This window comes from Chrysochloris asiatica, unplaced genomic scaffold, assembly GCF_000296735.1.
Source record: "Chrysochloris asiatica unplaced genomic scaffold, ChrAsi1.0 scaffold00128, whole genome shotgun sequence".
In the NCBI taxonomy this organism is placed as follows: Eukaryota; Metazoa; Chordata; class Mammalia; order Afrosoricida; family Chrysochloridae; genus Chrysochloris; species Chrysochloris asiatica.
Window position 1 is genome coordinate 6,695,306 of NW_006408646.1, and position 23,965 is coordinate 6,719,270.

At 44.7% G+C, this 23,965-nt stretch overlaps 1 protein-coding gene across 1 annotated transcript in view; it reads left to right on the forward strand.

Annotated features, from left to right (window-relative positions):
• Window positions 1-22,233, forward strand: part of MTMR3 (myotubularin related protein 3) — a 75,065-nt gene extending 52,832 nt beyond the window's left edge. The window contains exons 9-19 of the mRNA XM_006869304.1: window positions 5,381-5,586; window positions 6,077-6,208; window positions 7,186-7,297; window positions 10,851-11,046; window positions 11,866-12,051; window positions 14,547-14,717; window positions 15,816-15,961; window positions 16,622-18,032; window positions 19,144-19,254; window positions 19,705-19,793; window positions 22,023-22,233. Coding sequence (XP_006869366.1) covers window positions 5,381-5,586; window positions 6,077-6,208; window positions 7,186-7,297; window positions 10,851-11,046; window positions 11,866-12,051; window positions 14,547-14,717; window positions 15,816-15,961; window positions 16,622-18,032; window positions 19,144-19,254; window positions 19,705-19,793; window positions 22,023-22,194 — 2,932 coding nt within the window. The 3' untranslated portion in view covers window positions 22,195-22,233. The remainder of the gene's footprint in view (window positions 1-5,380; window positions 5,587-6,076; window positions 6,209-7,185; window positions 7,298-10,850; window positions 11,047-11,865; window positions 12,052-14,546; window positions 14,718-15,815; window positions 15,962-16,621; window positions 18,033-19,143; window positions 19,255-19,704; window positions 19,794-22,022) is intronic.
• Window positions 22,234-23,965: the final 1,732 nt, after the last annotated feature.

Consider the following 23,965-nt stretch of genomic DNA (forward strand, 5'->3'; position numbering starts at 1 on the left):
GTGTGTTGTTGAGTTAGTTCCAACTCATAGGAGCCCTGAGTAGCGTTTCTGAGGCTATAAATCTTTATGGGAGCAGAAAGCCTCACCTTCCACAGAGCAGCTGGTAGATTCCAACTGCTGACCTTGTGGTTAGTAGCCCAGTTCATAATCCACTATGCTACCAGGACTCACAAAGATTTACAACAGCCTTGGAAACCTAATGGGGCATTTCCTGTTGGACCACTGTGAGTTGGAACAGACTTGACAGCAATGGGTTGGGTTTCGTTTTGAGTATCTAACATGCAGCCTAAAAGTATTTGAGAGGTTGCAGAAAACATAACAGGTGAGGAAACCTATGGACAGTTGTACTGTGTCCCATAAGGTTCCTGAATCCGAATTGTCAATGGCATACAACAACCTAATGCCAGTGGCCCTTAAAACTTGATGCACAGGCTAAAGGGTGCCATCTACTGTTCTACTAGGGCACTTCTGGGAACTAGTGCACAGAAAGGGATGCTCAGGAAGCTCTGCCTACCTCTTTTTAAGGTTTGGGGTCATTTAGCACAATGGTCATGCAGTACCTGTTATATACTAGAGGAATTTCCACAATAATGAGGTTTCTTTTCAGTTTGGCTCCATTTCGTTAGGTGAGCCAGTATCATGTGGCAATGCACAAGTAATTTTAGCTACTTGGCTCTCCCATTGAAAGGGGTTTTTAAAGCTACAAGCAAGCTAGTGCTCCAGTGGAATTTATTTCTAAATTTATTGCATATGAGCTTTAGGTTTAAAACAAACATCTTTCTTGTTTGTTAATTTGTTATTCTTATTTAAAAGAATACATATTCAATAGTGTGCACTACAGGGTAAGTACTGGACTGCCAACTATAGGTTGATGGTTCAAACACACGAGCCGCTCCACAGAAACCCTATACATGGCCGTTATGAGTGGGAACTGACTCGATAGCACTGAGCAACAACATGCAATAAACATGCATATGCAATACAAGCTACACACATGCAAATTAAATTTAATATATTAAAATATGAGACCCAAACTATGACCCTTCAGTATATCCCACCTGAATTTATTAAGACCATATTAAGAATAGATTTGATGTACTGAACACTAATGACAGAAAACCAAATTGTGGAGTAACACCAAGGATATCATGCATTAAGAAATCAAAATGTCATTAAAAGACAGGAAAGGAAAAAAAAGATCAAAATAGATCTCAGAAGAGACTCTAAAACTTACTGTCGAACATAGAGTAGCTAAAGCAAAGCTAAAGCAAACAGAAGAAATGATTAAATAAAAGAACTGAACAGAAGATGACAAAGAGTGACTTGAGAAGACAAAGTATTATAATAAAATCTGCAAAGACCTGGAGTTAGAAAACCAAAAGGGAAGAATGTGCTTGGTGTTGCTCAAGCTGGAAGAACTGAAGAAAAAATTCAAACCCCAAGTTGAATATTGAACAATGCAAAAATCAGGGGACGATAGAAAGAATGCAGAGTCACTGTTCCCAAAACAGTTAGTTGACTCCCCATAACAATTGTTTAGCATTCACCATTTCAGGAGGTAGCGTAAGCTCAAGACATGATGATATTGAAGAAGTCCAAGCTGCTCTGAAGGCATTAGCACAAAAGAAGGCTTCAGGAATTAATGAAATAGCAATTGAGATGGTTCAACAAATGGATATAATGCCAGTTGTGCTTACTCATCTATACCAAGAAATTTGGAAGACAACTAGCAGAGGTCCATATTTGTGCCCATTTCACAGTTGATCTTTGCCAAAAGACCAAGAAGCAATCTGGTCCAATCCAAAGAAAGGCGATTCACCAGAATGTGGAAATTATCAAACAATACCATTAATATCACATGCAAGTAAAGTTTTCCTGAAGGTAATTTAAAAATGGCGATAGCAGTATATCTATAGGAAACTGCTAAAAATTCAGTCTGGATTCAGAAGAGCATGTGGAACAAGGAATATCATTGCTGATGTCAGGTGGATCTTGGCTAGAAGAAAATACCAGAAAGATGTTTATCTGTGTTTTATTGAGCATTTGATTGTTTTGTTTATATCATAACCAGTTATGGTTAATATTCCAGATAATGGGAATTCTAAGACACCTAATAGGGCTTATGAGGATCCTATACCAAAAGGCAGTAATTTGAACTGAACAAAGGATACCATGTAATTTAAAATCAGTAAAGGTATGCATTAAGATGGAATCCTTTCACATGCTTATTCAATCTGTATACTGAGCAAATAATCTGAGAAGTTGTATTACACAAGGATAAGTCAAAAAGTATTGTTACTGGAATTTCAGTTTATACATGCATGGGTTTATTCCAAACTAAATATGTATAAAATTTTGGAATAAACCCATGCATCTGCCATCAGTGGATGGCTGTAGCTAAAGTCTTCCAGTAATACACGTATCTTTGTCTTATTAGAGTCCCTTCAAATAGAAAAAAGTCCAACCACAACAGTGGCTGCTGAGCCTGGGCCACTTACATTCAAGGTACAGAGGTCAGCTCAGAAGGTTTATAGGGGCAATCAGACACCTGATGTGGCACTGTAGGATCAGCACTGGACTGTGAAATCACAGGGTTGTCAGTTCAGATCCACCAGCTACTTCTCAGAAACCCCATAAAGCGTTGATATGAGCCAGAACTGACTTAACAGCATTTAACAACAACAAAGGTGTAATCTTGATAGATTTACTCAAGAGATACAGAACAATTATTGTTAAGTGCCAGTGAGTTGGTTCAGATTAGATTCATAGCAACACATAGTATTTTCATGAGTAGCTGGCGGCTTTGCTTATTTTAGGAAGAAGTTTTAAGAAAATTTAAAACTTTACTAGTGACAGAAAGGTCAGGAAAAGTTGGCACCGAGGAATTTTTTTTCCATGATGACACCATATCTGCTCATTCTTGATGGTAACAAAGGGTGGTTCTGTGAGAATATGCTTGGAAAACTGTACCCCATCCACCCTACAACCTTGCTCTCACCCTTCAGACTTCTTTTTGTCCTGGTGTGGCGCTGTGGGCTAAAGCATCAGACTGCAAAGTTGTTTGAACTGCAAGGTCGGTGGTTCAAGGTCACCATCACAAGCTCCTCCTTGGAAACCCACGCAATACAGGGCTGTTAGGGGTTGGAATCGACTTGACAGCACTTAACAACAATGACATGCCTGGAGTAGCAGAAGGAATTGGAGTTTGTAGCTAATTGCGTCCATAAACAACTGCCTCTGCCATAAGACCAGAAAAAGGGGATGCTGCCCAGCTACTATTACTATTCAATAAAAAAAAAATCCTGATCAAAAAGGGACAAACTATAGAAAATATTTTTCTTACAAACTTTCTGAGGCTGGATGAACTTCTAAAATAGTTGTCCTTAAGAGATCATCTTTAAGCCTTAAACAAAAATATCCCCTAAAGCTTTCTTTAAACTACACAGTAAGTTAGCTAATTTAATAAAGAATGTTTGCCTTGAACATCACACTCTTCTTTATGAAAATACTTTGTTGTCGTTGCTGTCAGGTGCCATTGAGTGAGTTGGTTCCAATTCATAGTGACCCCTATGCACACAATGAAACACTGCCCAGTCATCATATACCACCCTCACAATTACTACGTTTGAGATTTCATAAATGACAACCCTAAATTCAAAGAACATTGAAAAAGAACAAAATTTGAGTTCCTTGAGAATGTTCAAACTGCTGTTGGGATGTGATATAAATCAGAGTATAGAATTCTTCAGGGAAGGTGTTAGAGATGGAAATACCGCTTTCAGAAGTGTATAGACCTAGACAGTAAACAAGTCAAGAAATAGTACCTTCATATTTTGATATTTTTGTTGAATAAAGATTGCTATGAATTTGTACAATACTTTTTGACAAGAGTCCTGGTGTGACGCTGTGGGCTAATGCATCAGACTGTAAAGTCGTTTGAACTGTAAGGTTGTTGGTTCAAGCTCACCAGCTGCTCCTTGGAAACCCTATACAGGGTCGCTATGGGTCAGAATCAATTTGACGGCACTTAACATGTATGAAAAAGAATGCAGCATTAGGATCAGAGGAAGACTCAATAGCAACCTGTGATAAGCAGATGATACAACCTTGCTTGTTAGAAGCAAAGAGGACCTGAAGCACTTAGTGATGAATTTCAGACAGAATATAGCCATTAATATGGATTATTTCTAAATATAAAGAAAACAGAAATTCTCACAATCGAACCAACAAACAACATCATGATAAATGGATGAAATACTTGTTATTAATACTCTCTGTTACTGTACTTGGATTTTATTTTATTTGGATCCAGGCTTAGAGACCAGTTATTGTGCCTTGGATGGATGCTTGAAAGCTTTTAAGACCCCAAGCGGGACACAAGGAGGCACAACAGAAATCCTGAAAACTATTACCTGTATGCTGTTGTTAATGGACTCATAGTGACTCTGTATAGGGTTTCCAAGGAGCAACTGGTGATCTTCAACAGCCTACCTTGCCGCAGTCCAGCAGCACATTAACCCGCAGTGCCATACCAGGACTCCAGAACTAGTGTTGTTGTTGTTGATTGCTGTCAAGTCGATTCCGACCCATAGCGACCCTGTATAGGGTTTCCAAGGAGCAACTGGTGAGCTTGAACCACCGAGCTTGTAGTTCAAATGGCTGTGTAGTCTGGCGCATTGCCCACAGCACCATACCAGGATTCCCAGAACTAGTGTTGTTGTTAAGTGCCGTCGAGTTGGTTCCGACCCATAGTGACCCTGCATAGGTTTTCCAAGGAGCGACTGGTGAGCTTGAACCACTGAACTTGTAGTTCAAACAGCTTTGCAGTGTGGCACATTAACTCACAGTGCCACACCAGGACTTCTGTGTAGTATTTGTAAATTATTTTAAACCTGACTTTCTAAAAATCAGTGTAAACATTTAACCTATGAGTATTAGTTTCTTTAAGAGAAAATTTATCATTTTATTGATAGTTTGACAGAAACCTCTATGGTGGTGGTGAGCATCGAGTCTATTCCAACTCATAGCACCCTATATAGTGTTTCTGAGGCTGTAAGTCTTCACAGGAACAGAAAGTCTCATCTTCCTCCTGAGGAGCAACTGGTAGATTAGAACTGCTGATCTTGGCAGTTTCCTGCCACAGTTGCTGAAGTCACTATGACTAGGATAATTGAGGAAAAAAAAGATAGGCTTTGTTCTTCATTCTTGTTGATACTGAAGGTTTCTACTCTCCTTAATACAGAAAAGTTTTGATGCTCACCCAGTAATTTCATTAAGGTGTTAAGCATTTAAAATCTACTTCCTGACATTCTGTGTGATCCCAGAGCAGTGGAGGCAAAAGGGGGTGGGTACAGGTTTTGATCTCTTGTTTCCTGCACAGGCACCAAAGCAATGGAGCAGTCATCGCCCGCTGTGGACAGCCAGAGGTCAGCTGGTGGGGCTGGCGAAATGCAGATGATGAACACCTAGTACAGTCAGTAGCCAAAGCTTGTGCCTCTGACTCCCGATCAAGTGGCAGCAAGCTGTCAACTAGGAACAGTTCTCGAGACTTGCCCAATGGGGGAGATCTTTCTGATGTGGACTTTGGTAAGAAGTTCCAGTTTTTTTTTAAAAAAAAGTTCCCTTTTTACCTTTTTTTAAAAAAATTGTATCTCAGGGCTTTTTCTTTTCCTTGGAAAACTGTTTCCTAGCAGAGACAGTAAAGCTTCAATTGACTGGATTGTTTGAGGAGTCATTGCAGGCAAAGAATCAGAAGGCCCTTCCTATCAAGCTTGTTTTAAGAGGGTGTTTGTTACATGTTGTCTTTCTCGCAGTTAGGACAAGACTGGAGTATGTATCTACCAGGGTACTTCCTGGGTCTCCAGGCCATGAGGAAAATATCAGGCTTCATTAAAGGACTGCAGACAGGGAAATGAGGGAGGAAATTAGGCTACATGGACCCCGGTGTCCAGGGTTCTAGTTAGGTAGCTTTCATGAGTTACTTTTGTGCTGTAATACAGTTCTTATTTTACACAGTTCTGGGAGAGGAAAGTTCATTTGCTTATTCTTCTGCCCTCCCACCCCCTGCTGTCTCTAGATTCTTCTCTGTCAAATACTTCAGGAGCAGAGAGTTTAGTTATCCAACCACAGAAGCTTTTAATCCTGGATGCACGGTCTTACGCAGCAGCCGTGGCAAACCGAGCCAAAGGTGGAGGCTGTGAATGCCCAGGTGAGTTATATACTGTGCTTCATCCAACCTTGTGCAGCCAGCTCATACCCAACCGAGACCTTGTTCTCAATTGGGAACAATGGCAAACCATGTTCCTCAACCTATCTAGAAGAGCCAGAGCTTTTTTTTGGATTCTCACACTGTTGATGTCAGGGGAGAAACAGAGGAGGAGGGCAATGAAACTAAATGACCTTCCTGCCCTGTGCTGGCCTTGAGGTGAGAAGGAAAACTTCTCTCCCATCACACAGCCTGTTCATGTTTGGAAGCTGCTGCTTTAATAGCCCAGTCTCTCAGCCTTTTAAAAGCTTTCTGCTGCCTTTGACAGTGGGTGTGTTCATCACTGGCCTCACAGAAAACTTCTTACATGGCTTCTGCTTTGAAAAACCTGGGCTGGAAATAATAGTTGGAAATTCAGAACTCTTGCAAAGTGACTTTTTCCTGACCTCTATCACCCCTGCCTTTTGAATGTTGGCCTTTCCGCCAGGAGAGACCCTTTTGGTGCCAATTCTGTGCTGATGAAGCAAGCAAAGGCACCAGGCTCCCTTTTCAGATGTAATCTAAACTGGGAAATGAAAGCTGTTGTAACAAAGTGAAATTTGAATGTATGAAGGCATTGTTCTACCAGGTTCTTTTCAGTAGAATAAGTTGATTCTAGAGCCACGAGTTAGCTGAGACCCAGTAAGTAAACTAGGGTGAGATGGAAGTTTCTAGCCCTTTTTTTTTCAAAGAGCAGCTTCTATTTTATATCAAGTATCCTTTTCAGAAATCCAACCTTTCTATTTTGCCTGTTTTGCAAAGATGGCTAAAACTCAATGTTACAATAAAGGACTGGTCTATAGTCAAACATCAAAACACTTCAGTTTCATTAGTCAGCAGCTGCAGTGTATAGTGCTGTGTGTTTTATAACCAGTTTGCGTTCTTTAAATTTGGCCATGCAGGCTTTAAATTCAACATATTTGTGTTGTTATTCTCTCTAGAGTATTACCCGAACTGTGAAGTAGTGTTTATGGGGATGGCAAACATTCATTCTATTCGGAGGAGCTTCCAGTCCTTGCGGTTGCTGTGTACACAGATGCCAGATCCGGGAAAGTAAGACTTTAGCCTTGGCGTTAGTTTTGCGTTAACTGTTTTCTAAAAAATGAATTTGGGAGGTGTCTTTCCTTCTATTTATTGGTAAACTTCAGTTGCACTTTCAGCTGCTGGCACGTTTGTCCCTGTGTTAGTAACGTGGAAGCTTTTAAAATATGCAGCACAGAGCAAACCTGAGGGTGTTTCCTTGGTGTTTTTCTGGGACTCTCTCCCTTTTCTTAAGGAGCTCTGGTAGCGTAGTGGTTACGACTCGGGCTGTGAACCGCAAGGTCAGCAGTTCGAAACTACCAGCTGCTCCGCGGGAGAAAGATGAGGCTTTCTACTCCCGTAAGGATTTACACCCTCGGAAACCCTGTACAGGGTCGCTATGGGTCGGTTCCGACTCCACGGCACATAACAACAACAACAACTCCCTTTTCTTCCACATTGTTTTTGGTCCCAGGTAATTTTAATTCTCTGGTTTCTGACCTCCTGAGTGACACTTAACCTGCTATGAGATGAGATGATTTACCATGAAGAGTCAAAATTCATTCTTCACCTTCTAAAAAGCATTAAATTTTCTTTCAGCTTGCCATTAGATCAGCTCTTTGTACATCTGCTTCTGATTTCCAAACTCCCTGCCTATTTACTACACATTTTCGTGATTTTTATTGCTTATTCAGAATGAATGGCTGGTGTTTGTTGTGAAGAAGGTAGAACACCCTGCTCCCCTCCACCCAAGGAAATTTAATACAAGACAAATTAGGAAGAAGGCTCTCTGTAAGACAAATATGAGCAGATAAATATTTTAAAGCCTTTTTTTTTTTTTTTTTTTTACTTTTACTATTCTAGGAAGCCTGAGAAGACAGAACTTTCTGTTTTCTCATTTGTGCTGGAGCCCATAGCTATTTGCCCAGAGTTGTGTCAGTAGATCTCATGCTCACATCAAGTTTTGCTGCAGTCTTTATTTGACCTATTCAACCAAATGGCTGCCTGAGCCACTGATCTGGCCCAGGGTAGCAAATCAGTGAATTCATCACTATTGCAATCAGCCTTAAAGATTAAAAAGCAGTCATCCTTTGAGTCATCCTAGCCAAAGAAATGAGCATGTGCTCTTCATTGGAGAGTAACCTTAACCATTTGCATCTGCTACATAATTCCAGGTCCTAGCTAGTAACAAACTCTCCCTAAAGATGGTACATAGAAAGAGCTGGCTGAGGTCACTGCAGATCTGTCATTGGCTGACCATATAACCTTGGCCAGGTGACTTAATCCCTGTGGGTCTAAATTTTCTTATCAATGAAATGAAAGAGATGGAATCAACACTTACATGATTCCTAAGGTTCCTTTCCCTAAGGAGTCCTGGTATGGCCCTGTAGGGTGAGCACTGAGTTACTTACCTCAATGTTAGTGGTTCAAACTCATCAGCTCCTGCTCAAAACACTATACAGGGTCACTGTGAGTCAAAACTGACTCAATAGCACTTAACAACAAGGCACTTTTAATAGATTAAAAAAAGAGTCTAGGGTCAGAAAGATTTAATTAGCTTTGAACAGGTCCAAATAAAAGTCTAGGTATTTTATTAAGAAAGAAGGTAATGCTTTATCTGTAGTTGGAAGCAGATCATAAAGTTGCCAAATACAGTGCCTCCCTTGTGTATACAAAAGAAGCTATGGCCATGATGGAACCAAGCAGAATTAAGCTTCCCAATATTTGTTTGGGGTTGTGGAATACAAAGGGATGCTCTGTTCCAGCTCCAGTTTGAGACTAGGACAAGGGATTGTGGATGGAGTCTTAGCACCTCCTTAGATGGCAGATGTTGGGAGTGCAGATTCTCTGTTACGCATCATGGATAAATAACAGCAGCTGGTATGCAATAATAGTTTAGTCAGGTTCAAGAGAAATCCTTATACTGGTTCTTTTATTTACTATGTTTCTAGGACAAAGAAGATAATTTTGTATTTATTCCCCTAAGTCTTATCTTTTATTTCCTTCCAAGTATGTGAGGAATGAGAATAAACAATTGACAAATCATTAAAAAACTGTTTATCAGTTATCTAGTGGGAAATGGTCTCTTAATGACTGGATTTTTGCCCAAGACAAACTTACAACTCATTAAAATGTAGGGATCTGCACTGTTTGACGCTTGCTATGGTTCTGTTATGGGATTGAGAGCCCTGTCAGGATTCAGTCTGGTTGGTGAACTGAACTCATCCATTAAACATCATTGCTTACGTACTATGTTGTGTTTGCCTATAAAGACCACCTCCTACTGACTATTCAACCCATTTATTACCGTTCTCCAAGGTTAGCCTAGTCTTGGGCAAGTCTGCTCACAGCCTCCTTACAGATTATTTCTTCCTTCTCTGATAAGCTAATGTGCTGGACTTGGGAGTACAACTACAAATATAACATTTGGGAGAAATCAGAGCTGCTTTTTTGGGGATGAGGGGAATTCATGGCTGGGCACAAGAAACGAAATATCAGCAAGGTTCAAAAACAAGTGTGATCAACTTGAGATTCCCTTGTGATCTAATGCTTTTGTAAGTCTCAGGAAAAAGGGTTCTTTCTTTTAGATCCCTGCTGAATCCAGTTTGTATTAAGACCAGTAAATACCATGTGGCCATTGTTGTACTCATTTTCCCGAGTCAAAATCATCTGATGTGGTGCTGTGGTGGTGTAGTGAGTTATGAGTTGGACTGCTCACCAAAAGATCAGCAGTTCAAGTCTACCAGCTGTTCTGCGGGAGAAAGCTGGAACTTTCTGCTCCTGTGAAGATTTACAACAGGGTTGCTAAGAGTTGGATCCCACCCCACCACCACCAAATTGTATGGAAACAATCCAGTTTTAGTCAACAGATGTTGAAAACTTCAACTGTTGTGTTTAGGTGTTAGCAGTAGGCAGTGCTGTCTATGTAGTATTCCTGCATCCAGGTGTACTTGTATTTATGAGGGGATTTTTTCCTTTTTTTTTTTATAAACCTATTTTAATTTGAGAACTTGTTGGGCAGAGTTGCTGGTATTTAAATACAAATATCTTGTCTTTTGCATGTCAGAATTGGCTACATTTCCTACAGGTGAAAATTCCTGAGTCATTGTTCTGACAGTGTATAAAGCCTACCCTGGGCAGAAACATACTAAATGTTACTTCTCTCTGTTGCTCTAGAGAATTTGTGGTCCTATTGATTCCTGTCCCTGTTTCTGAGGCTCCCCACTCTATTGCACAGTTGTTGTTGTTATTATGTGCCATGGAGTCGATTTTGACTCATAGCGACCCTGTACAGGGTTTCCGAGGCTGTAAATCTTTACGGGAGCAGAAAGCCTCATTTTTCTCCCCCGGAACAGTTGGAAGTTTCGATCTGCTGACCTTGCGGTTCGCAGCCCGATTCGTAACCACTCCGCTACCAGCTGGTATCTCAGTCATGGCATGCTTATATTATAAGCCCACAGAGATTTCCACAGTTCTATTAGGACAGGGGAACCTTTGAAGAGAGTCCCTTTTTAATTTGACAGATATTGAGTATGATGCAGTAAATCCTAAGTTTCCTTACCCTTTCTTGTTTTCACTTTTGTAGTTGGCTCTCTGCTCTTGAAAGCACAAAATGGCTCCATCACCTGTCTGTGCTTCTGAAGTCGGCACTTCTGGTGGTGCATGCTGTGGATCGTGATCAGCGACCGGTGCTGGCTCACTGTTCAGATGGTTGGGACCGGACCCCCCAGATTGTGGCATTGGCTAAACTATTGCTCGATCCTTATTACCGAACCATAGAGGTGGGTGCATTGGGTACTTGAAGATGTGTGGAAGATAAGTTCATGCCACACAGCCAGCCCCTTGGTTAGGATCCCTTTGAGCATAAATTTTAAGGGTGGTGATTAGGTCTGGAACGAGTAAAATGATTTTGTTGTTTACCTTGTGCTTATCAAAAGAAGGCAGACTGTGGGTAACAAGGTGTTGAGAATATACACGTGTGTCCCTTTACAGCCTGGCTACGTACTTGAAACAAGTTTTGTCTACCCTAGGAAAGTAGGACTTCTGTTAAAAGGGTCTTGACTTACCTGTTGTAATGGCACTTGGTTCAACACAGGGTGTTCTATGGTGAAGGAGCCCTCCTCTGAAATAAATCCCTATTGGATTAAAAATGTAAGAAACATCATAAAGGTCTCTAAAATAACATATGTGACTATTTGCAAAATCTAGGGTAGATAAGGCCTTTAAAGACATGACTCTTTAAAATAATACCCAAGGCAGAAATGAAAAAAAAAAAAAAAATTAGAGGGTAGGGGAAGCGTGTGGTTTTCATACAGTGAATAAAAGAACATAAAAGTACAAATAAGCTCAAAGGGTCAGATAAATGCATACTTAGTTACCCTTTCAATGATTATGGACTCAAGTTCAGGGAACTGGATATTTTTCTTAAGGATGAACTTGGTGTCCCAACAAGAAGAACCATTGGCTGTGGGCCCAGACAACTCACTCTGACGGGCTTGCTGGCAGGCTGTGTACGGATTGTTGCCAGTCACGCCAGGTTTGGGACTGTCACAGTCTGGCTAGATGAGCATAAATGGTTTTTCCTGGCTGCTTCCCCGCAGGGTTTCCAGGTTCTTGTGGAGATGGAGTGGCTGGATTTTGGCCACAAGTTTGCTGACCGGTGTGGTCATGGGGAGAACTCGGATGATCTGAACGAGCGTTGCCCAGTATTTCTGCAGTGGCTTGACTGTGTTCATCAGCTTCAGAGGCAATTTCCTTGCTCTTTTGAGTTCAATGAAGCATTCCTTGTGAGTTGGGGACATGGTTCTGTTTCTGGGATCTCCTAAATTGGTGGGGATATCAACACAGATGTTACCGGGCCAAATTACACATGAAACTGCAGACTCTTAGAATTTATTAGAGGGAATATTCTTTTCCATATTTGAGTGGAAAAAAACAACACACACACCAAAAAACCAACAACACAGAACAGATATTTGCTTACTCAGTGAATTCAGGTATACTAGGCTTGCATAAAAAGTCCCTTGAGTTTTTTTAAACTTAGGTTTTAAAAGGGATTCTGTTGTGCCTTCTATTTGATTCCAACTTAAATTATGACAGAGTAGAACTGCCCTATAGGATTTCCTATGCTGTAATCTTTGCAGGGTCCTGGTGTGGCACAGTAGGGTAAGCACTGGACTGCTAACCACAAGATCGGTGGATCAGAAACAGCAGTTGTGCCCCTCAGTACCCTGAGGTTTGGAGTGAGTGAAATAAATGACTTTGCTCTTTTACCTTGATAGCACTTAACAACAACAACAACAGTCTGTACAAGAGCAGATTGCTAGGTCTCTTCTCCCACGGAGCTGCTAATTGGATCTGTTTAGCAGCTGAGCATTTAACCATTGCACCACCAGGGCTCTATAAAAGGATGCTAGAAACCCAAACTAAACCCTCTGGCAACAAGTTGAAACTCACAGAGACCTATACAGGGTTCTCCAGGCTGTAAATCTTTACAGGAGCAGCCAGCCTCATCTGTTTCTCAAGAACTGCTGACCTTGCATTGCAGTTAACAGGCCAGTGGTTATCCTACAGTGCCACCAAGACTCCTTAGAAACCCTAAATAGCATTTAGAAAATGAAGCAATCAGAATTTCCCCTGCCCCCCTCCCCCCCCGCCAATCTATCCACCAAATAGCCCACATCTGTCTAATGCCCTCATTCTCCTCAGCTGCCTGTTATAGGTACTATTCCTGCCCTTATCACCCCCTCCCTTTCTCCTCAGCAATGTTTGCCTTCTTTGATCCAAGTAGTATTTGGCACAGTTTAGCCTACCCTTCCTTTTTAAAAAAAAAATGGTTTGTCTTAATTGTTGAAAATATACAAGAACATACACCAATTCATCTTTTATATGTACTGTTCACTGACATGAGGTTGCATACCCCCCTTTTCAAATTATTCCTCCCCCATTCACATAAATTCACTGCGTTTTCTATCTAGTATTTTGAGTTGCTGTTGTCCCTTTTTTAACACTTTAGTCAGTTGGTTTAGCACCTACTCTTAGTTCTCCTGTTACCTCACTGTTGGTACTTTTGGTCTCTTAGCTGGTTCCTCTTCATCTCTCCTGCTCTAAATGTTGGGACTGTGCCAGGGCTCAGTCTCCAAGGTCTTGCTTATCTGCACTTCTTCTCTAGGGATTCTCATCCAGTCTCAAGGCTTTAATTGTCTGATGTCTGACTGTCTGACACGCACCTTTCCTGATTTTACACCATGCAGTATCCCCTTGTTCTGTTCAAACAACCGCTTCTTGGTCTATGTGCAGGTTCTGCACGAGCACAACTAAGTATTCTGGGATTTCTAATCTTTTGCAATATTATCCATAACTTATGGTCCACACAGTCAGTGAAGCTGAACTATATTAAGAATACAGCTTCAGTATTGGAGGAAGAGTCATTAACAATGTGCAATATATGCAGATGACACAGCCTTGTTTTTCCTTTAGTCACAAACTTCCAGTGACTTTCCAATTTACACAGAATAATAGCCAGAATCCTGAAAATGAGATGACTTAAAGGATACTCTTTGAAGCAACCTCTCTAGCATCATTCCCTATCACTCTCCCTTGTATAATCTTCAGTCATACTGGCCTCCTTGCTTTTCTTCAGAAATCAATCTGCAACTACGTCAAGGCCACTCATTACACTTGCTGTTGCCTCTGCCTGGCACAGCCTCTGATACTTACATGACCTGCTGCTTCTCTCACATCAGGTCTCTGCCAGTGAGGCCTAACAAAAACCTTCCTATGATTCTTACCCTGCCTTACTAGTCTCCATAACACAGGCTGCCCCTCCCCTAGCTTGGACATGCTTGCTTGCACTGTCTGATTATTGATGCATCTCCAGTTCCCATGCTAATTGTCTGGGGCTTGCCAGACACTAGAATAATGTTAGATGAATGAGCAGTTTTGTGCAGACTTGGGTTGCACACTGGTCTGCTCTTGGACCCAGTTCATAATACTCTGTTATTCATGAGGGTGATGTTTAACTCAGGAGGGCAGAGAGATAAAGAGGTAGTCGGGGGTCCTTCCCTAGCATCTTTTGGTTCAGGAGTGATGGTGGGTAGGGGTTGGCCCCTGGAATTGGCCTTGTGGAAGATGCAGTTAGGTGGCTTAGTTGGCTCTTCCCCATTCTTACGGGCTGTGAACTCTCTGGATTGGATTTCAAGGAGGGTGGCCGAGGCGGGCTGGCCTTTTTCCAGAGGATGCATGCCCCACTGCTTGATGTGGCCTCATTGGACTCCCACAGGTGAAACTGGTGCAGCACACCTATTCCTGCCTCTTTGGAACATTCCTGTGCAACAACGCCAAGGAGAGAGGAGAAAAGCATACTCAGGAACGGACCTGTTCTGTGTGGTCGCTTCTTCGGGCAGGCAACAAGGCTTTCAAAAACCTACTGTATTCTTCTCAGTCAGAAGCCGTATGTATTTTTCAGCCTTTGCTCTGTGATTGTCAGAAGAAGTTGGGGTAGAAGGGACATCTGGGAGCCTTTTCCTGCTGTCTCTGACAGCCTGTTTCCTGGTGATCTCTGATCTGCTTCTGTCAAGTCTCTGCTTAGTCTGGTTTGACTCCCTTGCTGCTGTGGACACGAAGGTTTTCTGGCACCTCCTCCAGAGCTTAACTTGTTTTCCTAATGAGTGAACAGGCACTGAGTGGTTCTCTGGCTCTCCCTGAATGCTTGGACAGCAGAGGCTGCTACTAGACTCGCAGTGCCCTTCTACTGGCAAGAGACTGCAGCTTCTTGTCACAGAGAACAGAAAACCGTGTCTGTTGATTCTCTGTGATCACACAGGGAGCTAGCAGGTCCTTAAGACTGCATTCCCCAAGGGAACACTGCATCTGTTAAACAGTGAAAAGGAGCTGCATATTTCTGTGTATCAATACAGAATGCATCTTAAAACGCTTTAAAAAGTCAAAAAAGAGGCTAATCAGAGGTCATACTACTTTTCTGGACTATTAATATGCTTTCTCAATTTAAGTAGTCAGAGGAAAGATATAAGCCAACTGCTTCTCTTGCTCTTCTTACTGTGTCTACTGGAGAAGTAACAGCACTGGAGAATATTCCTTCCTTTTCACATGATTAGTTTAAATGATCCTATAAAACAGGCTTGACAGTGTCCTCGGAAGCAGCTTGTGCACCAGGGGGACAATCACCATCCAACAGGATGACTCACTGTCTTATGCAGTAAAAGCAACAAATCAAGCTGGTGAAAGTCAGTCATTCAGTAAAGGCCTGACTGAGGGGGAATTAAAAGTGAGACATGGGTGTTTAAAAATCCTTCTGGTTTCCATGCTCCCAAGAGGGTCTCAGGTAAAAAATGTCACCAAACAAAAATCTCTCATCTTGCATGGATCCTCTCAGAAGGCAGAACTATGTGCACTGATGCTGCCTCTACAGAGATCCATGCTGGGCCTGTTGGGTGTTCTAGCTCGGTGTTTTTTCTTGATCCTCATTTCCAGACAGTTCTGTAAGACGTGGTGTGTGGGATGTGTTAAATCTGTATCGTCTTCTCCTCAGGTGCTGTACCCAGTGTGCCATGTGCGTAATCTGATGCTGTGGAGTGCAGTGTACCTGCCTTGCCCATCCCCCTCCACCCCTGTGGATGACAGCTGTGCACCTTACCCGGCCCCAGGCACCAGCCCTGATGATTCACCCCTGAGCCGGTGAGCTCAGGGTCGATGCCATAGGCGTCAGGTCTTACGTGGATGCATTCTTTAGTTGGGGTATGCCCAAAGCTGGTCAGAACATGATGTTGTCTGGTTTCAGAACATCTTCCTAGATCTCTGAAGTATTCTCAGGGCAGGCAAAGGATTTCTGGGCTCCAAGGCCATAAGGACCTCCTCCTAAGAGGGGTCCGCATGGCTCTGCTGCGTGTGATGAGCAGTTTCTAAGTAATGGTTCTCTGGGCTCCTTTGTGACCACCTGGCTTACACTATACCCACTGCTTTGCGCCCCCCACTTTGTGACAGGATTTTTTTTTGATTCTGAAAGGCAGATGCTGCCAGATGACAGAAAGTTTGGTGTTGTCACTTGTGGATTCACTTTATTGAATCCAGACAGATAGATAAGAAGTTCAAATGCTACACTACTGATAGTCTGCAGTGCTATTTGCCTTTGGCCCTAGTTGAGAGAAACTGCAGCCTAGGGGGCCTCCGTGCTTCTCAGCAGAGGAAGCAGGCTAAGCCCTACTTCCCAGATGCCATAGCTCCTTGAGTAGCTGTCATGAAAACAATTGTGAAACAACCGCCTCTCACAAGTTATTTCCTTACTTCCCTATAAATTGCTTCATATATTCTCAATCCCTCCAAACTCCTTTCTTTTAGGCTACCAAAGACTAGATCATTTGACAATCTGACCACAGCCTGCGACAATACAATGCCTCTGGCCAGCCGGCGTAGTAGCGACCCGAGCTTGAATGAGAAATGGCAAGAGCATCGGCGCTCGCTGGAACTGAGCAGCCTGGCTGGCCCTGGGGAAGAGCCACTGGAGGCTGACAGTCCAGGGAAGCCAGCCAAAGTGCTGGGGGGCGCTGAGCTCTCGGTTGCAGCTGGAGTGGCTGAGGGGCAAATGGAGAACATTTTGCAAGAGGCCTCCAAAGAGGAAAGTGGGACTGAGGAACCTGTCCACAGGGGGGATGCTGAGATACAGGAGGTGAAAGAAGAGGCTCTCTCAGAAATAATGGAGAACAGGAGGAAGATGCTGGAGGGCTCAGCCTTTGCAGTTTATAACGAGCCAGAGCTGGATGATGCTCCAGTCACAGATCTGTCTGTGTTCTCACAGACTCCTCAACAGCCAGGTGGGCACAGTGTTCTCGTCAGTCCACTCCAGGAACCCCTTGTGGGAGAGGACTTGAAGGTGAGCACAGTGGAGCAGCCTCAAGCAGGCAGTATTCCAGAGGACAGGGAGCAGGAAACAGTTCTTCCAGTCGCAGTAGATGTAAAAGTTGGTTCTGGTACCTCACAGTCAAGTTCTCTGCTGCACTCCCAAGTCCCATTTGAGATCCCAGGACCAAATGTGGACAGTTCCATGGATGTATTAATGGAAGATAAGGTGAAGTCAGAAGATGGGCCCCAAGGCCATCATAGACCTTGCTTGGTAAACAGTGGCAGATTCAGTGGTAAGGACATGGTTGCCCAAGCCATGGAGCCCACGATTTTGGAGAGGAGCCTGGCTGAGAGGCCCCCAGTGGGGTCTGAGGCGCACAGAACTTCCCCTGGTCGCACTCACAGCCCAACACGTTCCCTTTGTGCCTTGCCTTTAGATGAATGTAGAGAGGGGCTTCTTGTGGTATGCAATGGTGCCCCAGAATCTGAGAACAAGGCCTCAGAACATCCCACAGGGCTTAGCACTCTGCAGAAGTATCCCACACCCAATGGGCACTGCGCCAATGGTGAGGCTGGTAGGAGCAAGGACTCCTTGAGCTGCCAGCTCTCTACTATGAGCTGCAACTCCACCCACTTACACTCGAGGAATCTGCCCCACAAGTGGCTGCACAGCCACTCGGGAAAGCTGTCTGTGGCCAGCAGCCCTGAGCAGCCTTCTCGCAGCCACCTAGACGATGACGGTATGCCTGTCTACACGGACACTATCCAACAGCGACTGCGTCAGATTGAGTCAGGCCATCAGCAGGAAGTGGAGACCTTGAAGAAGCAAGTCCAGGAGCTGAGGAGTCGCCTGGAGAGCCAGTACCTGACTAGCTCCTTACGTTTCAATGGGGACTTTGGGGATGAAGTGGTGAGTACACCATGGTCCCTATGTGGCTGCCCATGGAGATGGGGCATGCTGAGACTGGTTTTTCTTTGTGTACATGCATGGTGATTGGTAAAGAATTGGAAACGTCCATAATAGCCATGCAAATGAAACTCTACCTCTCTTCTTGTCTGCCTGGCTTACTTTCCATGGGTGTCCCATTTGTGCAGGTGGGGTGAGGAAGAGAGTTAGCACTCACACATGGTTGGTCAATGTCTTTGGAGAGAGAGGTTCATATATCTCAAGAAGAGCCTGAACTGTACAGAAGGACATTGTAGGACTGTCAAATATTCTTGCCAAATTATAGTACCTACTCTAACTTATTGTTAAATGCCATCGAGTCAGTTCTGACTCAAGAGCAACCCTGTAGGTGGTAAGCTATTACCCTTCCCCTTGCAGTCAGTCCCCCCATCCCCCCAAAAAAGCAAAACAGCCCTTGGTGGTGGACAGAGGAATAGAGAGAGCTGGTTTTGAGCACTATTGAGAAATTAGCACTGATGGGGCTTGGTAACTAGAAATGGGAGAGCCAAAGAGGAGGTCCTCCCTTGGAAGATCTGAGTCATTGTATTCAACTACAGATGTGAACCTGGCTTTGCAGTAGACACATACATTAAAGGCGGGCATGTCCAGTGACTTTTGATCCAGAATGACTTCGTAGCTTTTCTTCATATTAATGATTCTTCATTTTCCTAATGAATTCCTCAGAGAAAGGAAGGTGGTGTGCCCAGAGCACTTGGCTGTAACCCAGAGATGCAGGGTAGGATTAACAGGCCCCTGGAACTGAGCTTCAGTGACACTCAGAGCTCACACGCCCTTCTGGTCACTTTTTCCCTCCCTTACTTCCTGGAACTCTAAGACCCGTCTTTCCACTCCGATCTCTACACTCAGCCTAAACCATGTGCATACCTCTACAAGCTGAGCTCAACTTAGTCTCTGCACCTGTACATACTGATTCTAGATGGTTGGGCAGCCCTAATTCACAGGCCCAACACTAACACCCCCTCACCCCCTATTCTCCCTTCCATACCAAATCCTTTTTCCTTCTTTTGGGAGGAGACCAGCTTCATTCTGTTCAGCTGTGTTTGTTTGCCAACAGACTTCAATTCCCGACTTGGAAAGCAATCTGGATCAGAACTGTTTGTCTCGCTGCAGCACAGAGATTTTCTCTGAAACCAGCTGGGAGCAGGTGGATAAACAGGACACGGAGGTACAGGCTCAGCCCCTGCTCTGAGCACCATCCATGCAACTGTCTTGTGGTTCTTCTCCACCCTCATTCCTCCCCCATGCCCTGGCTAAAGAAGAGCCTCATAACAGTTTGCCATGAGCCTTGGGCATCGCAGCTCCTGTGCGCCCCTGCCACGTCTAGAATTCCTGAGTCAGGGACACTCGGCAAACCGGCCCTCTCTCACTTCATTGCGGCTCTCTTAACAACCCAGGGTGCTGCTGCCGCCTGCTACTTTATCTCAGGGGAGTTTGGAGTTCCCCAGGAACATGATTTGGACGCCTTTCTTGTACTCCTGACAGCGTACCTACTGGGTTGGTGCCACTGGAGCTGGTGTGTGTGGTCCTTGTGACCGTTGCGGGCCCCAGATGGCTCTGTGGACTCCAGCTGAACAGCCCATCTCTTATCACTAACCTGGCCCCATCTGTTTTGCAGATGACCCGTTGGCTCCCTGACCACCTGGCCGCCCACTGCTATGCGTGTGACAGTGCCTTCTGGCTCGCCAGCAGGAAGCACCACTGCAGGTGCCCTTGGGGGTGGGGTATGGTGTGTGGCCAGGGGTGTGGAGGCTGAGATTTGGCCCATAGGAGCCTAAAGAAATGAGAAATGGCAGGTACCTGCTGGCAGGATTCTGTCTGAGGCAGACAATGGAGTGTACAGCCTCCACTCATCATTTGTGCCTGAGATTGGTGTTTGCAGAGCTGCACTGGGTATCTTTATTTTAATTGCAAGTGATCAGTACTAGATCTTGAAATGTGCAAGTGGTAGTACACCCAAACCACCCTGTCTTGTTTCCAGAATAAAAACTATTTTTCCTCCTGTGGGCCAGGAACGTCATTTTCCTGTTTATCCTTGCTTCCTGGCCCCAAACTGGTTTCTCCTTGTGAGCAGATTCCCCAGCAGGGGGAGTCTTAGGGACAGCGGAGGACAGACTACCGAGAAGTTGGGGCAGTGATGAAGCACTCAAGATGCTTAGCTCTAGCTGGGAGCTGACCATCTGACAGATGTTCTGTTCTTAAGATCAGACATTTTGCAGAATAGTATCATCTTTGTCCAGCGACAGTACTTCTAGGTTCTTGCATTTCCCTACCCTGCATCTCAGCCCAAGTGCCATATAATATAGCTTCTCCTCTGAGCTCTCTCCCCTCCTTGCAGGGACACTGACCGTGTTGACCAAACGTGGTGAGCATTTGCAACCAGCTGTCTGTGATGTCTGCAAATCTACAGTAACCTCTTGAAACTAACGCTGTCCCCGGGCACTCACTGGAATGACACCTGGGGATGGAGAGCACAGGCAGGCAGGTGGACTGGGAGGCCCATCAGAGCAGCTGAGGGTGGGCTGCTTTGCGGTGCAGTCACCACTCTCCTTGTGACCAGAGCAGGAGCTGGTCTTGCTTCCAGAGCTGTTTCTTTGAGTTAATTCAGTCATTGAGATGCCGGGATTTTGCATCATTGCTCCTTTTTTCTAAAGAGATGCAGACAGAACAGAGGTTATCTTCCCAGAGAATCACACTAGCATGAACCACATTCAGGGAAGACTTCATTTAGGATCCTCTGAAAGAAGCCAGACAGGGAAACTCAGCTAGTCAAAATTCATGTCAGGTTTTTGATCCAAAAGTGTAGCAGGTATGATAAACGTAGATATTCAGAAATTAGGTATTTTTTCTGTATAACCACAGATTCTTGCTACCTCATGCTTTTTGAAAACATAATGAAGTGTTTATTATATTCTACAAGATGGGAATTTTATATTTGGTTTAGTTCTCTGTCCTTCCACTGCTCTATATCCAATTGTCTCTTTTCTCAAATGGCATTCAACATTCTCTCCTCCTGTAAGTATCCATATTAGCAGTGGGTTGGCATTCTGAGGTGTGCAGACGTTTAGCTGCCTTCCTTTTGTCTTCTGTGGGCTGAGTCAGGCCCCTTGGGATCTCTTATTCTTGGGTTTATTGGGATTGATTTGTTCTTAAGAATCCTAAGGTGACCAAAACTCATCCTCTCCTGCTGGCAGTGAAGGCTGTCACTCTGACTGTATAGACCTTCAAGGGGAGAAGGGGGAGGGACTGAAGCCTTCAGGTAGAGCTCTGATTTTTCCTGGAGGTGCATGGGGCAGGGGAGTGAGCCATAACTGACTAACACTGATCTAAGCACGGGGTGTTTGTATGTGCACGTGTGTTCATCTGTGTTCTTGTTCCTCCACTGCTATTCACTGAGCATGGTGTCACAAGCTGCTTGTCTCCTGATTGTGCATGCAGCCTACAGATTAGCAGCAGACAGCAGCGGTCTCTACTCAGCACTGCTGCCCTTGAGCCCAGTAGCTGTGTCTCATATCTGAGGGGCTGGAGGCAGCAGTGGCACTTGACTCTGGCCTCTCAGTGATGACAAGTACAAGATGGGTGTGGCCCACTGGGTTTTCTTGGGCCAGGACTTACCCATTGAGCTTGCAGTGCTTCTGCTCTGGGCCCATTTGTTCTTACAGGTCTTTCCTGAACAGCATTCTCTTGTGTCCTTGGTGGTAACTTGAGCCTTGGGCCATACTAGTGGGACATCCAAGTGCCCTTGGCTCTAAAGTGAACATGATTAATACTGCCCTGATCAGCTTGGTACTGGTTTAGAAAAATGAGAGTGTTTGATCTTAGAGGAGTTTCCAGCACATCTGAATTACATGCAAAAAGTTCTGTCTTCTGAAACTGGTTTCCCCACCTCTACCTGCTTGCTGACATTAACATTATTTTCTGTCTCCTCATCTCAAGGAATTGTGGGAACGTATTCTGCTCCAGTTGTTGCAACCAGAAGGTTCCAGTTCCCAGCCAGCAGCTCTTCGAGCCCAGCCGAGTGTGCAAGTCTTGCTACAGCAGCCTACATCCCACGAGCTCCAGCATCGACCTTGAACTGGATAAACCCATTGCTGCCACTTCAAACTGAATCTTAGGTGATCTGGGCTGGAGGCTAAGCTGCTGATCCCTGAAACGGCCCACATAGCCTGGGCAGACTGAGAGGCCCGTGCGGTTTGGAATTGAGGCATGAAACCATCTGTGCAGAGTGACAAAAATTTGGGATGTACCACTGGATTGTAGATTTTTTTCTTTCCTGCCCTTCTTTTCCCCCATGCTTTTCCCATTCTCCTGTTGTCCTCAAAAAAAAAATTCCCTAATTGTCTTAATTTTTTTTTTTTCACTAGGCCAGCAGTTGCCTGGCCCCCTGTTGGTGCTGAGCCACCTGCTATCAGGCTCTGCTGCAGGTTGACTTGGCTCCTTTGGGTGGGGGCAGTCTGAGGCACGAAGTGAGTTAGCGATACACTTTGTGACCGCTTTTCACACCACCACCAAGTCAGCTTTGGTTGGAAACCTTTGCTGCAGGGGTGCTGGAGGCATCTTCCTCTGACATGTGTTCTGGGTGCCCGCTCCCACCTGACAAAAGGATAAATGGGACTGCCATTGATGGGGAGGGGTATAGAGTAAGTGGACCCCCCCCCCCCCATCCCCTCTTTGCAAAAAATAAGTATATGTCTTCTGAGGCAGGAGAGAGGAAATGGGCCAGTCTTACACCTTGGCAGCAAGGAGCAGACTTCCAAGCCTTCTCCCATGGGATTTTGTTCTTGATGCAGATTTTCTAAGACTCCCTTCATTTTTAAGGGGTCAGCAGCCTCCCTGCACCAGGCTGTGTAGCACTTCCCACCCTCAGGCATAAAATGCAAACGGGCCAAAGTGCAGTGTCTTGCTGCTGTGGGCAAGTGCCATAGCCTGCTCCCAACCCAGGCATACCTGGAAGCCCTTTTCAGAGCCTGGTCCATTCCCCAAATAATCTCTTCTGTTGCCAGCTCTGGAAATCCAGACTCAGGGTTCCAAAAATTCCCCGTTCCCAAACCAAACAAATCATGGATCTCCCCAGTGTGGGGTAGAATCAGCCTTTTACAGTGTAAGCCTTGGGGCTCAGGAGCACGGACCCTTTACAATCAATCAGCCTTCTTCCTCTTCCTCCCCCTACCTTGAGGCAGCAGGAAAGGCTCAGCAACCTCCCTGCCCTGTTCCTTGGGTCTTCATGGCACCATGTGGCTGCTGGCCAGCGGTGAGAGGCCACATGGTGAACTGCCAGCATTGCTTGGAGACGTGGCATGGCCCAGAGTAGACTCAGCAGGATGCCTCTTCTTTGTGAGCTTCATTATGGTCCAAAAAGAGCCTTAAATCAAGACTTATTTGGAGTGGAGATGTGTGGGGAGTTTGTGCTTTAGAATCCTGGCATCCATGTTTGTGCCTGCCCTCCTTCATGGGAAGGACCGTGCTTGGCTCTGCTCAAGCTACTAACTTTAACAGGGTGGATTATGGTGTGTGTGTGGGGGGTGGGTGGGTAGGTCAGGAACCCTAAATTGTGAACCTGCCCTGTCCTTCCCTTCCTGGTGGTTATCAGTTCCCTGTTCAAGGGCAAGTTGTGTCTCAGGAAGGTGCCTCCTGTGTGTGGGGAGTGATTCAGACATGGCCCCAAAGCCTTCCCTGGAGCTCTCAGTCCAGGCAAAGTCCGTAATAACTGCGCATGCCTCTGACATCCCCCTACATCAGGCTCCTCAGAGTCAGAGTTGGTGAAACAGGGTGTAGTCCTCCTCCCTATCTGGGTGGTCTGGCCGGCAGGGAGGGAGAAGTTGGTCTAATGAAGATTGTGACAGGTGCCAAGAGGTGACGATACGGGTTTCTTGGTCTGT